This window comes from Clinocottus analis, unplaced genomic scaffold, assembly GCF_023055335.1.
Source record: "Clinocottus analis isolate CAN_PGR_092001 unplaced genomic scaffold, fCliAna1.0.p SCAF_22, whole genome shotgun sequence".
In the NCBI taxonomy this organism is placed as follows: Eukaryota; Metazoa; Chordata; class Actinopteri; order Perciformes; family Cottidae; genus Clinocottus; species Clinocottus analis.
The window spans coordinates 5,674,832-5,691,593 of record NW_027175954.1 but is presented as its reverse complement, the minus strand read 5'-3'; the positions used below and the strand labels follow the sequence as shown (position 1 = coordinate 5,691,593).

At 39.1% G+C, this 16,762-nt stretch overlaps 3 protein-coding genes across 4 annotated transcripts; all 3 read right to left on the bottom strand.

Moving 5' to 3' along the window:
- Positions 1 to 34: 34 nt before the first annotated feature.
- On the bottom strand, positions 35 to 4,689 carry LOC137793258 (caspase-6-like). Of its 2 annotated transcripts, none has more exons than XM_068589294.1 (8): positions 4,640 to 4,689; positions 4,323 to 4,364; positions 3,316 to 3,358; positions 3,065 to 3,217; positions 2,878 to 2,954; positions 2,497 to 2,672; positions 2,252 to 2,402; positions 35 to 1,737 (listed from the first exon to the last, which is right to left on the bottom strand). In XM_068589294.1, the coding sequence occupies exons 1-8, from the start codon at positions 4,668 to 4,670 to the stop codon at positions 1,502 to 1,504; spliced, it is 909 nt and encodes a 302-aa protein (XP_068445395.1). In that variant the 5' UTR covers positions 4,671 to 4,689; the 3' UTR covers positions 35 to 1,501. The 2 variants fall into 2 exon arrangements, with proteins under 2 accessions (XP_068445395.1, XP_068445396.1); XM_068589295.1 differs by having other exon boundaries at positions 3,065 to 3,214.
- A 1,090-nt stretch (positions 4,690 to 5,779) lies between these two features.
- Positions 5,780 to 8,703, bottom strand: pla2g12a (phospholipase A2, group XIIA). The gene is made up of 4 exons (XM_068589108.1): positions 8,312 to 8,703; positions 7,890 to 7,966; positions 7,122 to 7,287; positions 5,780 to 6,091 (listed from the first exon to the last, which is right to left on the bottom strand). Exons 1-4 carry the CDS (start codon positions 8,541 to 8,543, stop codon positions 5,973 to 5,975), a joined length of 594 nt encoding a protein of 197 aa, XP_068445209.1. The 5' UTR covers positions 8,544 to 8,703; the 3' UTR covers positions 5,780 to 5,972.
- A 1,081-nt stretch (positions 8,704 to 9,784) lies between these two features.
- Positions 9,785 to 16,683, bottom strand: dnajb14 (DnaJ heat shock protein family (Hsp40) member B14). The gene is made up of 8 exons (XM_068589107.1): positions 16,502 to 16,683; positions 13,512 to 13,674; positions 12,482 to 12,627; positions 12,011 to 12,205; positions 11,520 to 11,605; positions 11,255 to 11,364; positions 10,807 to 10,979; positions 9,785 to 10,680 (listed from the first exon to the last, which is right to left on the bottom strand). Exons 1-8 carry the CDS (start codon positions 16,632 to 16,634, stop codon positions 10,556 to 10,558), a joined length of 1,131 nt encoding a protein of 376 aa, XP_068445208.1. The 5' UTR covers positions 16,635 to 16,683; the 3' UTR covers positions 9,785 to 10,555.
- Positions 16,684 to 16,762: the final 79 nt, after the last annotated feature.

Below are 16,762 nucleotides of genomic sequence, written 5' to 3'. Positions count from 1 at the left end.
GATGTTGTGGTCATACTCACGACTCGAAGACAAATACAACTATGTTCTTTTAATGGATGGCGATTTCAGGGCACAGGTGAAATAAAGACATCACATGAATACACTTTTTGCCACAAAAAGAATAGAAGTTTTATAAAATGCTTTCACTTGATTGGGAGTAAAACAGTAGCTGAAATGTTATATTGATTTTAACATACAAAGTCACAGCAGTAAGACCCCAAAAATACAGGATCAATGAATGGTAGCTTTGTTTTTCCTGAGTCATAGGTCATGTGACAAGTTTTACAGGTCTATAGTACAGCATTAAAAACGCCTCTCCTCCCTGAGGTACTTTACACACAGGTGATTGTTGCCATGTTGGGTGCAAATACGCATTATTAAATGTAGGATTGTAAACTGCTACAACACAAAGAACAGCACAAACATGAATTCCCTTTTTGATGGAGCGAGCTTAAAGACAAACAGCATGTTTATGTGGTGCCTGTATCTGAGAGATAGTACCTGTTCATTGGTGCTTATAGAGAGATGATGATGATGAAATATTAAACCCTTGTGAACAAAATCAATAGTGACCTAGTTGTGATGCCGTTTTGTCACCTGCCTCCCAAGATGCCGTAAGTTGGTAACAGAGTCTGAGTAAAGCATCGGCAGCAATGTCAGTTTCTACCGTCCTCTGCTTTTTTAGGAAAGACGAGTCGGCTGCCGGATAAGGCAAAGTCTGTGTGGCACTACAGTAGATTAAAGCAAGCAAAAACGTGACAAAAGACTGAGGAAAAGAAAATGCATTGGGGTAGTAATCCTGTGGAAAAGCTATTTCTTGAGAATGCAAAAAATGTGTTCTGATCTACATGAGTTGGACAAAATAACAAGAACACCTTCAAACATAATGCAATCCAATACAACAAGTTATAGTCTTGTAAGATGAATGAAATCTTCACTTTGGACTTCTGGGGCCAAATTGGTTCTCAAAAAAATAATAGAATGATGGTATAGTCTGCTGAGTATTATAAACTTTTGTAAACTGCAGGGCTGTTGTGTTCGATTGCATTATAACATATACAGATATACATATATCTGTTTATATTTATACTAGAAAGAAAGCAGACTAGTGTGATAAATCAGGTTCAGATTGGAGCAGATAAACCAGTATTGGTATACTGTAATGGGATTTCTCCTCAGATGCAGATGCTTCTGGGTTCCCCTAAAGCCCTTTATAAACCAGATCACGGTTTAACCCACTCAAGAAATTTGACTTCTTCATAAAAATCATAACATGATGAACAAAAACACAACTTTGATTGAAATGAGGTCGTAAAAGTGTAGTGATGGCCTAAAGCCAGGAATAGTAATATTCAGTGTACTACATACTACAGCTGCCAATTTGCTGATTTTGCTGATATGTGTTCATGATTAAAAATGAAGACAAACAGTAAAAATATGTTAAATCTCCCAGGAAAATCTGTTTCCCAGGTATTAATATCATGACTGAGGTCTGAAACTGTTAATCATTTTTTCGGAAGAAAAGTTTCTTGGTGAGCATTGAAGCGAAGCAAGGAACTTGCTTCTTTCCAATGGCATTCCGGTCATTACTGCTCCCAACACTCCTCATGGACACCTTCCTGTTGACCAGCGTCAGTAATTCTGTGAATTCAAGGGAGTCGCCGTACTTTTGAAGCAACGCACACAGATCCTGGACATACCAGGAGCCGTTGACGGTCTCCCGGTGGGAATAGTAGCCTTAACAAAACAACACAGGTGATAGGACATGATAGTTAGTTACTCATCAGAAAACAGGTGATGTATGGTGGCCCTGAGAGCTCAAAGTACCGTAAGAAAATACATGCAAATAAACAAAGCACAAGCACACGAGGAGAACGTCGTCACCACATGGTTGGGACACACCTGTTATTATGGTTTGTAGTTTACGAATTTGTTGATCTGGAAAATACTAGCAACTAATTGTGAAACAGGTTCACACTTTATTTACTGGCTAAAACAATAATTATTTTCAAATCTCGTAACGTGACCAGGCAAGTTTTGCTGACGCGACTTATTAAATGAAACCACTTAAATCATAGTTTTATTTGCTGATCAGTTCATAATTGCGTAGCTACTTCGGTAATTCATTCTCGTTTCTAAATCGGATTACTGTTCAACATTGACACCGTCAAAATATGAAATGAAGTGTGAATCTTCTTATCATCCTGGCAAAAGAGCAGATTAGGAGTTACAAACTTCCCCACAGGCTCACCTTCAGCCACAGAGTAACACATGATGAAATCGGCCCCAGCAGGGAGGGTGTATACAGCACTGGCGTCCACCACCACCTCATTCGTCTTATGCTCGCTGTCCACAGCATCACAGGCCGTCACTGGATCGTCGTGCTTGTCTCCGCGGCATGCCTAGTGACATACACAGTCAGTCCCCTTGGATTTAAAAACTAAAACAGGTTTCGCCATATTTCGCTGGATTTGACCGGGTTTTGTAAGCACGTACCTGTAATATAAAGATCTTTGGCTTTCCCACTAGGCTCTTGCACTTGTCTCCTTTGAACAGGGACGTGATGCTCTGGATGCTAATCTTGCCGTCGTAGGTATAAACGTGATCGTTCTCGCCGTGGCTCAAGAAGACGAGCAAAAAGCAGTCTGCGTCTGAATGGTTGTCTTCTGCGGCTGGTGGGACAATCGGGTATTTGTTAAATTCGCTACTCAACAAGTAAAATGCAACAGGAGATCACAAGTTGTATCTGAAGTTTGCATATAAAAAGGACAACAACGACACAGGTAAGAATTTAAAAACTACAGTGATGATGTCGTGGTGCCTCATAAACATATATTTTGTCGTTTTAGTGTCGTAAGTGATCAGGCATCTGCTTACCTTCATTGATTTTATCTAAAACTTCCACTTGTTTGTAGTTATCGTAAGCCCTCACTTCAAAGTTCAGGTCCTTCAGTCTGAAAGAGAGGAGAGTCTTACAGTCGCGGAACAAGTAGGGACGCGTTCTTAAGCACCCAGTTGCAGAATACAGTGTTCCCCCCTCAGGCAGCTGGCTGTGTAGTGATACCTTCTCTCCAGGTTGGAGCGGTCAGCATTGGTTCCATTCCTGTCATTTAACCCAAGGCGCCAGAAGAAGCGCTCCTGGTTAAAGATGAGTGCGAGGCCTCGTTTTTTGTTGTCCATCTTGTACTCCTCTGCAGGGTCCAAAGCGAGAGAGCTGCTTCGTAGCGCAGAAACAAAGACAATATTAGGTACGTATGGGGGGGTGGGGGGAGGATTTCCAGCTGATGACTTAACAAACAAGAAGGAACAGTTTACCTTCTGATGAAGGCATCCGTCTCCGTTAGGTTGTCCGTGTGTGCTATAAAATACAACACATACATGAATACCCACATGACGATGTAGAATATACTTTAATCACCACACAGCATTGCCCTGCAAAGTTGTGCTTTACAACATTTTGGGGTTTTCAATATCACAAATACTCAGAATATGTAATTAAAGTTGCCAAAAATACAGAGGAGCTTTTCAGGCTTCTTTGTTGAATCAGCACAACTACAGGTGTGTGAATTGCTCCACTGCTGCTGTTATGGGGTCAAGCAGCCATTGTTTCTTCAGCTTACGCTCCTCGTGGCCCTCAATAGCTGGGTGACAGGTGAAGAAAGATGGCAAAGGCTGCTAAAAGAACAGAGGCCGAAAGTGACAACTCCATACCCCACCCTACAGATATGTGGGTCAGTCTTTGTATGCTAAAGGAAGCAGCTGCATGCAGTTTGACCTCTTTGAAGGTATTATCTTACTGTTAAAAAAGGTATAAATCAGTATGGACTCATATCTTTGCTTGTATACACTGAGCTGGCAGTTTATCAGTTACACCAAGCTGAAACTCCATCAGTTGTGCCCTTCATTAAAAGGCACAATACTCAGTTTCTGTAGATTTGACTTGAAGGCCAATTGGGATGCTGTAGATCATTGTAGAGCAGCGTTTATAATGTGTAGTGTGCCCTCATTGCCCATATTGGGTGGACAAAATATCATAAACCACAAACACAGTCCTGTAGAGTTGCATCTCACACACACACAGGCTGATCAGTTTCTAAATGACCAAAGGATGGCAGGATATGTGGGAAAATGATATCTCGTCAACGTGATATACAGTCATAATCAAGGCAGTTTGAGTTAATGATTCGTCTTACCCTAATAAAGTGACCAGCACTTCGGCCTTACAGGTAATAAAAAAAAGTTGTACTTTTGCTTTGGGAAGAGCAAAGACAAGTCAGAAGAAACCTGCATAATATAGTATGTAGCTGGGTAAACACACTCACCCGCTCTGTCTGTTGCTGTCCAGCTGTGTTTTGGAACACTTCCTGGAAAGACGAAGGACAAAGCAATGAAGTCCCGACATTGAGAACGTTTTAATTCAATAAAAACCTGTTGTACTAACAGACTGTCAGTAAAGGCGTGACAACTCTTCTGATGGAACAGATAAAGCAGTAAAGCGAGATTCAATCATGACACTGAGCCTTTTACATCCAACAACAAAAGTCCTTGTACTTATTTGTTCTAACTTTTAAAATGCCACGCACACAAGTCTACAACTTCTGTCTACTTTTAATGACAAACGTTTGTGTAAATTCGTTACCTCCACATCTGTCTTCTGTCGTGTTTGACATGATCCCTTGTTGACTCCACTCCAACTGGCACCGAAAAAGTGAATTGCTTTGGTAAAGTAACACCGTAGAGGCAGGGCTTAGCTCCTCCCCCTTTTAAATCTCATTGGCTGAAAGTGACAACAGAAGAATGCGATTGGCTCTTACGCCTGTCAGTCAAAGTTCAACAGCCAGAACTTCCGTGTTTGCCACATTGCAACAGCGACTAATCAAACATGTAAGTACAAGAATCATATAATAGGTCATGAAGTCGGATTCAGATCATAAATGGGATTAAGGTTAGTGCAGCCAAAGACTACATTTCTAACATGGATTATTGATAGTAGTATTGTCTCACATTATTCATTGAAAATGAAATATGTAACTTCTATCTATAATGAATAATGTGTGTTTTCTCTTTGATGGGATATCCATGGGACTCGAGTCACAGATCCTCGGAGGTCTCACACTTTCAACAATAATGTCTTTGAAAACAACCAACACAGAATTATGAATAGAAGCATGTTTCTTTATATTTATGACAGTTTAACACACATTGAATCCACAGTGATATCACATTGGCATTAGTTCAGTGCATTTCCCATCATCTGATAAACATTTTACACGTTTTCTAAAAAGACAGATAGTATTGACTTATTATTCATCACACTTTTTCCTATTTGGGTTATTGGAGAGGGAACTGTGCAGTAATGTTTTATTTAACAGTATTACACATTCAATTATTTATTGAAAGTTTGTCTAGAACTAATTCATTTTAGTGTTTATTACAAGGAAAATAAAGACAACCGGTCTAAAAGTGTTAATTTAGTCAGTTTAGTTTGTTGTGCCGAGTTGAAAACCTGTTGCTGGTCCCCACAGGAACGTCTTTGTAAGAACAGCTCAAATTACATTGCTCTATTTTAACAATAGTAAATGACAAAATACATAGTTTTATTCTTTTACCACAAACCTTCTTTGGCGATTTACTAACCCATAAAATAAAGTGTTTAGTTGCTACTTCTCAAAGCCAGTGAGACTGTGACCACCCTGTTTTCAGTCCATGAAATGCCAAACACTAACAAAATATAAATAATTAACTTCAAAGACATAGATATTAAACATTCACTAGGTAGTTTCACATTCACTTTGTTTAATAGATGTTTACATTTCTAAACTCCAATGAGGGGAGGCGATGGACACGCGTCAGTGCAGGCCAAGGACACTCTATCCCTGAGCAAATCTGAAAGAAAACTTTATTGCTGGCATCCTTCCGTCAGTGTTGTGCGTTGAATCAGTCCTTTCCACAGTCTTGATCCCGTGGCGATGTCACAGTTCCTTCTTCACTTCATACTGACACACACAAGCCTCTCTCTGGCTGTCCAGGTACGGCTTACATCCCATGTGCATTACAGCATCAAACAGCAGAGTCACTGCTGACTCACAAGCTGCCAAGACGGACAGAACAAAACAAGAAGTGAAACATGAGCTAATACACAACAGGGTAACTAGTTTAATAACAGGTAGCTGCTAACACCTCACTGTAGGTGAGTCAGACACATGTGTGTATTTAAATACGGCATACATTACTTATGCAAAATACTGACCCAGCAATATCCTATTTACACTAACTACGGCGGAGAGGAAAAAAGCAAGACAGGTTTGATTAGACTGTAAAATATATAGTTTGAGATATTTTCAAAACCATAGTCAAGCTTAGATTAATACAAATATACAAATTGTGTTCATGACCGATAGGACAAGTGTAATGTTGGAGTTATGAGTCACAATTCACAGTGTGCTTTAAAAAGGAACTCTCTTACCCTCTGCTGGACATATTGTGTTTTACAGTAGTTTGTACACTTACTCCCTTAACTTGCACCAGCTTTGTAAGTTCTATTTTTATTTTTGAACTACAGCAGAAATTAATTTGCTAATTTTATAAAATAATTTTACTTGTTTCTACCACTGAAGTATAGCTTCTTCCAACATTTTGAAAAAAAGGTTTTTCTGTAGTTCACCAATTTTTAGGCAAATTACTTTCTCAGGTGTATGTGTTCTACATCAGATGATATTTAATACTATTTGGAGCACTAATTGTAAGTATCTAGATGTTTTAAAATTGGTCCTGCTGACTGAGCGTTAACTCACTCTGTACAAACTCCACAAGGAGGGTGACAGTATATCTATAGTATAAAATACAGCCTTCACTCACAGCAGACTGTCTGACTTGGTAAAGTAGGACCATCACAGGTGTTACTAATAACACTAACGATGGCACTGTTCCATTAAAGTTTCCCAGCAAACCCTGACTGAGTGCACAACAACAGAACCATTGTTTTATTCCTTACACCTGTGCTTTTCCTTCGGCCACATGACGGCCACACTTACAAACAAAAAAAATACAATAAACTAAGAATGCAAGTGAACTTTGCACAAAATTTCGAAATGAGAAGAGTCCATTGGCTTGCCTCTTACCTTGGACACTCTGGGCCAATCCTAGAGTTTTTTGCACATTCCTGCAGATCGTCTCAAGACAGTCCTGGAACTGCTCATCGCAGTCGTGCTTCTCGCGGCCGCAGGTGTCATAGCAGCGGTCGTGTTGGTTACAACATTTGGTCATGGATGGGATTCCAATGTCAAACTGCAAAAAAACACGTTTGTCTCGCTTTATAATGTTTTTTAGAGTTACTACTGACAGTAGTAGACATGCATTTCCCTCATTTCAAAATATGTGATAATGGTTCAGTGACTGGTTCGTAAAATCTAAAAAAAAAAAAATTCAGCAATGACAAAAAAGCACAATTCATACATCCAAGTAAATTCTTTGAAACTAATACTGAAAATTAAACATAACACAATCGTTGCTCAAATATGTGAAAGGTTATTATTTGTTTACCATTTAGTATCTTTAGGTCAGACTGATACTGGATGTTTAAGCACAACGACAAAATCACTAAAACAATATTATGTTAGCTTTATATATTGGCTGGTTTTTTTTGTTTGTTTTTGACAAGAACCCCTGCAATCTGGTTATAAAAGAGTTGTTGATAGATGACATGTCTTTTAGTTTCTTGTTCACTTCTGACAGCGGTCTGATTAGTTTGCGATATAAAAACGACAATTTTAAAGCTGAAATGTACAAGAATAATGCAGGTTGGGTTGCCGTTTACGTCGGGAATAGCCAGGTAACCAAGTTTGCTTGTCCAAAACATGTAAGAAATCTCCCAAACTCTGTCAGATTACCTGAAATCCAAACAGGGGGGACCCACATCCGTTAGGTGGTGGGTTCTTGTATCCGGGACGAGGTTCCGGTTTGTAACCTGTAAAAGAGGAGCAAAGGTGGAGATGTTTCTTGTTCTGTCAGTTATCTCGCTGTCAGAGATAACACCAGTACATCACAATTGTGTGTATATTCTGGCGCCCAACTGTTGCACAAACTCAACCTTCATTGTTTATCTATAGTTATTTCATTTTGACTTAACATAGCAAGGAAAAGTTTAGGTTTGAATAATGCCCTTAGTGTTTAGATCAGTTTACCATCATGTAATATACAGTCCTTGCTATCCTAAATGAAACTCAGCCACTATTAGTGTTTTAAGTTGCACTTGTATTTCTCAAAGTTATTCACTTTGAGAAATAATGAATGAAGAAGAAAACTGGCTTACCATCATTACACTTATAATGACACAACCCATCATCGCCACCAAACAAGTCCAGTGCCGCGTTCAGGTACGTGTCAATCTTGTGTATTCCGTTACGGATTGTTTTCAGAGTCATCCTCCAGTCTGGAGTCTCTGGCTCTGGTTTGCAAGCGGACCCACCTGGGAGACAGCCACAATACAAACTCAACAGAACAACACATATGTGGCTGTGGTAGGACATCGTCCACTGCCACATGCCGGAGCCAGAAACCAGCGTTTCCCGGCAAATAAGTCTGATTAAAGCTGGTTTATTCCTCAAAACGTTGTCTTGATAACATCTCAAGTTTCCCTTCTGGTTGTTTTAATTTCTTACTGGCACCTAGCGGGTATGAGCCCACCTGCCGTAGCTGTCCATGTCGTTTCCGGGTTTGACGCTGTCACGTGACTACTGATAAACCAATGAGGATGGTGTCACAAATCGCCACGTCAGTAACAGAGAAACGCATGTCTATATTTTATAAACAGCGATTTCAGTGGTTATAAACTGTATTTTACATGTATTTTAGCGGCTTTAACAAATTTTTAAAAATCTAATAGAACACCAAAAAAAGAGGAGTGTGTTCTACGTAGCTTATCTCGGTATCCACAGAGCACGTGCAGCACATGCATTGAGATATAATACAAGATAATCGGTTTAATCACACCTTCATGTCTTAAGGCTGAGGAGGAAATACCAAGCAATACAATTTTAGCGACTTGTTAAATTAGTTTTACAATTTGTTTTTCCCCTTCACCACTCATTTGACAGCTGAAGTAAAGTTGTTTTAATATTTTATATAAGTGACTGTAATAAAATAGAGTGGAATTTTTCTATTAAGTTCTCGCCAAGAATGAAAAACTTCTCTTATGAGCTTGTGTGTGTATGTTATGAAATGCACTTTCAAATTAGAACATATCTCCTGATTTCTCTTTGATATTTTGTTTAGGCAGTTTCCTCAAGCTTATTTAGTTTATGTAAAATCCATTGTTTTCAAAGTCTGTGTTGTGCAAATAATAATTAGTGCATGTCTAGTATCGTTTTCTTGTGTTGACCTTTTAAAAGACTATGGGCTTCATCAAATAATTACAAGAGACATACATAAAGAAGTGGCCAGTATATTCTCTATATTCTATACAGTATATTCACATGCACACTGGTAACTAGCTCTAAATTACACTTAATACTTGTGCAAATGTATTTTTGTTACGTTCCACCACGGTGTGGCGTGTCACAGTTGTCTCATTACTCAAGACTGTACAAAAGTTTGTTTTTTTTTAATATTCCATTCACCTCCACTAAAGCATCAGAAATCTTAGAACTGACTAAACATTGGCAAATAAAACTGCACTATCTGCATGACTATACTATATAGAAATGTATTTTATAGTTTTACTTTAGGGGAATTGACCCTTTGAATCAGAGACACATATACAAATAGTCAATGGTAATAATTTTACTTTATTTAAATGATTAGGCGAGCATTGAAGAAAATCAGTTTCTTCTATAGTTTCTTAAATTACTGCATAAATTTCAAACATTCAAAAATGAAAATGTACAACCATTTATGAATAACAGTTTCAATGTCCGTCCGAGTTTAGTCCAAACCAACTTCCCATTTTGAAGATGACAACATAAAATCTTCTCTAGTAGCAAAATCAGAGTTATCTCTTCATGATCCATTCACTTTTATCCACACTTGAGGGTGTGTGGGACGCTAGAAGTAGCACTGCATTATTTTCTTTTCTTCATGTGTTCTTCATAAAATGAAATTTGACTGGAGGACAGTACCTCCAAACGAACCTAAAAAGTCTCTCAGATTATATTCATGTCAAGCAGATGATGCCAAAAGCTGTTTGTTGATCTTAAAACAGTGATTTGTTTGGGTTCTCATGACTCAAAGCACATGCCTTTACAATCAAGTGTCCTTGTCCACCTTGTTTCCAGAAAAATACAAGAAAATCTGTAAAAAAAAAAAAAAAAACCAGGTCTGGGGCTTTCTACAGCGTGTGTAGATTGCTAACAAGGCGGTTCCTGGGGTCAGGCTGGAGTGAGGAGGGTGGCTAGAGGGGACGGGGGGGTTATGAGGAGAGGAACGTTTTTAAACTTCAACAATAGAGGAGCTAAATAATTTCAGTAAGTTTTTGCTTCTAGTGTAAAGACTCTTTCTTAAAAAAACATGAACATACACATCTATTAATTTATATTTACACAAACTAAAAGCATCCAACTCATCCTCCTCTGAATAGGTTATTTAGTCTGTCCAGCTCCTTGCAGTTGTCCATGGTCATAAGCTCTGCCTTCTTGCGCATCCTGTCGTCTCTGTATACCTTAGCAGCATACAGCAGGTCCGTTTCTGGATGAGACAAGCAGATAAAATGTGAATGAATGATATAGTCCTGGAAACAAAAGTGCAAAGCAAAAACTATTATTGAATTCACAAAACTAGTTCTGATGGTGTAATTTAAACATGGTTACTCACTTGTCTGTCTCTCCTTCCAACAGTTATTTCTGACATTAGATACATAGTCGTCCTCCACATTTTTCTCAATCTGATGCAGGGCAGAGCCCTTAAACTCAGACTTGAAATCTCTAGCGACGTAGTAGTCGACATGCAGGTTTTCTGTCTGCCGCTTTATGGTCTGACCCGTGGATCTGGAGGAAACACAAGTTGTTGTGAAAACCCTGACATATGCTGCACCTTGAAGGTGTTTTATAGGATCAGGTTTACTGCGACACCGGGATGAGCTGCTTGTGTCAAATTGTCAGAATACATCTTAAAAATGTATAAAAGGTGGATACTTTCTAGTTGCCAATGTTATGACATAATGTGTTCTACTGATGGGATGTGAATGTGAAATACAGTTGTTATTAGCGGCCTCAGCGATGAAAAACAGAAAATGTTTGAACGTGTGTGTGTGTGTACGTACGGTCTAGAGTAGAGGCTGTAGGGTGGAGGGGAAACCATCATCTGGCTCAGTATTGAGACTAAAATCAGGACGACGATGGGCATCAGCTGGATAAACATTGAGAAACCACCCTGGAGAAAATCACTGTTTAATGAGGACTTCATTTTACACAACACATGATAATGTACTGGAAAAGCATGTCATTTTCAAATTATAATGTAAATGTGCAAAATCTTTTTTGGAATACTCTTTTCTTTGGGGGTTGTATATAAAAAAAGTTACATACGTCTCCCCTTTCTTCTGTTCTCTCTTGTCGGTTGTCCGTCTGCTGGCTAAAGCTGGTTCTGCTGTTGGTGAAGGTGTGTGCACTTGCTGTAGATACAAATATTATAATTGAGGTCAGATACAAAGAATATGGAATACATCACCAATTATACCTACTTACAAAGATTTAGTATTCACAACTATATAATCCTGCTGTTCTACGTTAAAGTTTCATTTATTGTTATTGTACAACAGGCTTACAAAACAAAAACGCATTTGTAGTCCTATTACCCTAGATAAGGAAATCTCAAAAAAGTAATATATGGTGTAGAAGAGAAAGATCATCATTTACCAACATGCCAAAGTAACATGGTTATACTTCTCACCTTAACACTCCTTCTAAATCATAAGATGAAATTATTGACATAAGACTATATGAATAACATGTATATATTTGGATTCAAGAATAACTAAATATAAGTGGGAAATGAAGAACTTCATTGGCTCACTTACAGGAAGGGAAGCCACCTCCAAAAAACATGTTGAAGAGGTCTTCAGGAGTGATGTCGGCCTCGAAGCCTCTGTGGAAGTCAAAGCCTCCACCTCCTCCATGCGAGTGACCCGGGCTGCTCGGCTCCTCTCCTCCAGTCAGGTCATACTGCCGTCTTTTGTCTGGATTGCTCAGCACTGCATATGCATTACCAATCTCTGGAGGAAGACCCAATTTATGTGTCAAGGAGGGGAAGAAATCATGGACATACATTATTTCAAATGGTGTTCAAGGCACTAAATTTCTTTAGAGATGTAAAGGAATATATGCAATTTCCATTTTGGCTGTGGTGAAAAGAGGTGCAAAAACCTTTAAATAAACAGTATATATTATTTTTTGCTGAGATCCAGATTGCTCAGCAATACAGTTCACAGTTAGTCTTTTATATCACATGCAAGCCATTTAAAATATATCAGTAAATAACAATTATTTACTTTTAAAGGCCTCCGTCGCTCCAGGTGCGTGATTTTTGTCTGGATGGAACTTGAGCGCTAGTTTCCTGTAGGCTTTCTTTAGCTCATCTTCATTGACTTCTTTACTGACACCCAGCACTTCATAGTAGTCCTTACACCGCTTTATTCTGAAAGAAAGGGACAGAAAGTGGAGCAGCTGAAAACATATACACTGACCTATGGTTGAAATCAATGTGACAAAATAAATATAAATATCTTTTAAATATCGCCATGAATTACATAAAAGCAAATGTGTGAAAATTTTCATTTTTTAATAATTAAACTGATGACATAAGTCTTTAAATATGTAAAAAAATGTGTTAATATGATCAAATAATCATGATATAAGTCGATAATATTGTGTTATCGTCCACTCTACTCATAACTGAATAGTCACTGGAGTAAGATTATTAATGAGGTCACACAGGAGAAATGCTTCATGTAAACTAGTGTTATTTTTATCAGAAGATATGATGCAATTTATAACTCACTGGAGCTAAAAACATGAGGGAATAGAATGATTACATATGTTAAAGGGCAATACACTTGGAGGATTACACAATGACAGACAGCTTGTTTATCCTCTAAATGCACTCAAGTTGCTTTTTGCAACTTTCTAGGATATGATTGAGGCCATAAGCTGTAGATAAAATGAATGCAGATATTTCTAGGTAGTCCCATTTCGTGGTCTAAAATGATCGCCTTTTGTGGTGAGCTGGTATCTATTTCACACCGCTAAACGTCTCACTTTATCCCCTCACGTACAAGACAACAAGCTGACAAAGTTCCCATGAGAATTAGCTTTGTGTGCACAACACTGCAGTCAGAGACTACAGTGTCCTCCTGTAGACACAGATGAAAGGGCTAATCAAGTATGATGGAAGCAGTACTGCTGTCACTGGTACAGTTGTAGTAAAGGACCAAAATAGGATTGGGATGGATTCCAGTACCAGTTAGTGTTCAAAGAAATACAGCGTGAAAGGGCAGACCCTGGGAATCCTTAAATTCTCACCTTTGGACACCTTCGACCTGGTCTTTGTTGAAGCCTTTCGAAGAGTCTCCTCCAGACTCTTGGCCTTGCCCACCTGGCTGTCCACCCGTGCCTTCTGCAGGTCTCCTGCGATATGCGCCATTACCCGCTGAGCTCCCATTCTTTCTTAATGCGTCCAACAAAGCTAAAGAAGAGAAGAAGAGGCATAGGATTCATAAATGACAAATTATTACCTTAAGTATCTTATGAGTGTCCAAGCATTTTGAATTTGGTGTCAAGATTCAATATTATATCACATATAATTTACTGCCCAGCTTTACTCAAACACAAATAAACTACAGTTTAAAGTGTCAAGTAGTTAAACAGACAGCACATTGTCAGTATGTGATGTTGAAAAATGCCCAATCAGGTCTTTCAATAGTTCTTACTTTCAGATTGGTAAATAGAGGAAAAGGCCTCACTTCAGCAAGAGAACATTGGTCACAGTACATGGAGGCACTGGCTTCAAGTCACCAAAGGATGAAGCTTGCATGTACACAGACGGAGAAGATATGACTTGCGAGTACATTAAACCCAGGTGAAGAGTCAAACTGAAACCTAACATTGTGGAACAGCTCCAGGCACCTATTTGGGGGCAGTGAACAAAGGGCTTGAAGCTTTTCAGTGGGCCAGCTTTACATACTGCAGCAACTGAAGCCAAAGGAAAATCTTACAAACTGATGATTCTTTTTGTACCCATGATACATTTGATTTAATTAGTACTATGTTATGTGTTATAGAGACACAATTGTGTAATATCAGCATGTGTTGCAACATGATATAAGACAATGCAAGACAGGTTTGGATGAAACCCATCATTCCAGTGTCATGGAAGCAGCTCAAATATAACCAGATTACATCCCCACAGCGGTCTGTGCTGTAAAGTCAAGTAAAGATGCCCACATCAAAAGGAACTACAAGCATATGTTCCCAACAACCACCTCCACCTGACCATAACAAAGTTGTCAATGATCAATAAAATTACTGTTAAATATTTACTACTATAATTTGAAAGGACATGGTTGACAGTAACATGTATAATCTAAATTATGTCAACCCAAATGAATGACATTTGTCTCAACTCAGATGATTGTATTTATACAAATATGCCCACTGTGCTCCAATGGCAGGCAGTGATGATACTTCCATGTGCCTGCTGTATTTTATAGTGTTTCATAAATACCTTGATTATTTTTTCTTATCTTTAAGCCAATTTATTTAGTAATTTACACTATGTGCAGTGTCCTTTCAGTGTCAGTGTCCATTCACACAGAATGCGACAACTGCAGCACTGCAATCTGAAATCCATTATTTCCAATGGCTTGCTAGCTCTACAGCGTAAGGGTCAAATTTGCCACCCATGAAGAAAATATGGTCAGTGATATACAAATATACTCAAAGACACAACAGCAACAGTAGGGCAGCCTAATAACCGATCTCTCTCAAATACATTTAACTGTTCTAATGTTCCTTATTGTTCATTAATGCATTATCCATCATTATGCAGTCATGTGTAACATAACAAGCACGCAAACATAATCCCTTTCCCATATCACTCTTGACTACTTAACATTTTGACAAAAACAGTCATAATTACTATATGTCTTTGCATATTCAGCATGGTTTTGTCATGCTGAATCATATGCATTTGCAACAGCAACAACCTAATTTGCTTACATGAATTAATACTTTAATATACATATACACATTCACAGCCGACTGAAAAATGGCGGGTTCACTGAGCCAGCCTCCGGATGACAGATAACTCAAAGAGAGTAGCACAAATATAATCATAACTTTGATACAGGTACAATCCATAAAGTACACTGGTGTACAGGTGCTGTCTTGGCCTGCCGACTTCTGTCAACCCTTTGTGGGATGCCCTGGACTGCAACATTAGGGAACACACTGCCTGGTCACTCACACAAAACAGGGAAAAAGGTTGTTTTTTTTAAAGTGCCTGCTTTGGAAGAAAAAAAAAATATATCTACTAGCTTCCTGTGGGAGCTTGAGAACTGTTACTGCTTTGACCTGAGGCTGCAGGCACATCATTGTACTCACTGACATTAACTATTACATGACAATTTAAACAACTGAGGAGCTCTCATCAATGTCAAAGTGTATCAACCCAGTTACATACAGTCACTCTCAGAATACTTTACTTATACTGTACGTTACAATCTCAAATACTTTAGTCAGTCCCATCCTGACTGCGCCTAACACCTGTTTACGGTCAGCTCACAGAGAGTTGTGGATTAGCCTACAGGCCCGGGTCAATCATTCAATTAAAGGATTGTCAGTCGACTGGCCAGCATGAAGTAGCCGTGATTACATCCCTCTCCAGGGCTCCCCTTGCTTGTTCTGCCCACATTAAAACCCAGACAAACTCACGGCCTTTACGCAAACAGCAGTAATAACGTGGGTTAACGTCCATTACTTGACGTGAATATGAAACGACAGCTCACAAAAATGCTCCTGCGGTCAGCTAGCTAGCTAGTCTGCAAGATGTTGCAATGAATGACAGCTAGCAAAGACGTTAGCTGCTGAATCGGTTATGGTGGATTGATGTCACACGATTTGCTGCCTTGTATTTTTGCTCTGCATTGCCTCATCGATAGCAGCCAGAAGTAACGTGACAGGCAAACACGTATTCACCTAACGTCGTCACATAAAATCAAAATGAACGATCCGCTGGAGCGAAGGCTAGTTTAGCTTAAACGAAGCTAGGCCCACAATTTAGCTAACACTAGCTAATGCTAACTCTGATATGTGTCGCTCTATTGTCTTAAATTAACAGTGGATTCTATACTAACGTTAACCAATCATGCATTATGTGCTCAGTAGACAACTAGTCAACGGGTGAGCTGCTTTGAGCCTGAGGCGTCAATGATGTTAACAAACGTCAGCTGTGTTAGCTAACCCTTGTGTAGTTTATAGGTTAGCATTGACCGGTCAGAGACCAACGACCCTACCTTTGGCTCTGTCCGTTGGATAGAGCTTCTCGGCTTTGATTAGATACTTGGACGCTTTCTCTTTATCTCCAGCTGTTAGGGCTTTCGTCGCTATATTTATACATTTTTCAGCTTCGTCCCTGTTCCCTTCCATCTTTATCCCCTCTTCCTCCACCTCCTCCTACCCCGGTAGAGAGTCAGCTGATCATCTCTCTCACTCCCACGTGGTCCCCAACACTGACAGCCAGAGTCCCGTCAGTGAATGGGTGTAATGTTACGTGT

Coding starts and splice junctions, on each gene's coding strand:
- dnajb14 (XM_068589107.1), bottom strand. CDS start 16,634: ATGGAAGGGAACAGGGACGAAGCTGAAAAATGTATAAATATAGCGACG. Junction 11,606..12,010: donor TGGAGGTGGCTTCCCTTCCT/GTAAGTGAGCCA, acceptor TTGTATCTACAG/CAAGTGCACACACCTTCACC. Junction 10,681..10,806: donor TTGGAAGGAGAGACAGACAA/GTGAGTAACCAT, acceptor TGTCTCATCCAG/AAACGGACCTGCTGTATGCT.
- pla2g12a (XM_068589108.1), bottom strand. CDS start 8,543: ATGTGGCAGTGGACGATGTCCTACCACAGCCACATATGTGTTGTTCTG. Junction 7,967..8,311: donor TCATTATAAGTGTAATGATG/GTAAGCCAGTTT, acceptor CCTCTTTTACAG/GTTACAAACCGGAACCTCGT. Junction 6,092..7,121: donor ATTGGCCCAGAGTGTCCAAG/GTAAGAGGCAAG, acceptor CCGTCTTGGCAG/CTTGTGAGTCAGCAGTGACT.
- LOC137793258 (XM_068589294.1), bottom strand. CDS start 4,670: ATGTCAAACACGACAGAAGACAGATGTGGAG. Junction 3,218..3,315: donor ACGGATGCCTTCATCAGAAG/GTAAACTGTTCC, acceptor TGCGCTACGAAG/CAGCTCTCTCGCTTTGGACC. Junction 2,673..2,877: donor TTTAGATAAAATCAATGAAG/GTAAGCAGATGC, acceptor TTGTCCCACCAG/CCGCAGAAGACAACCATTCA.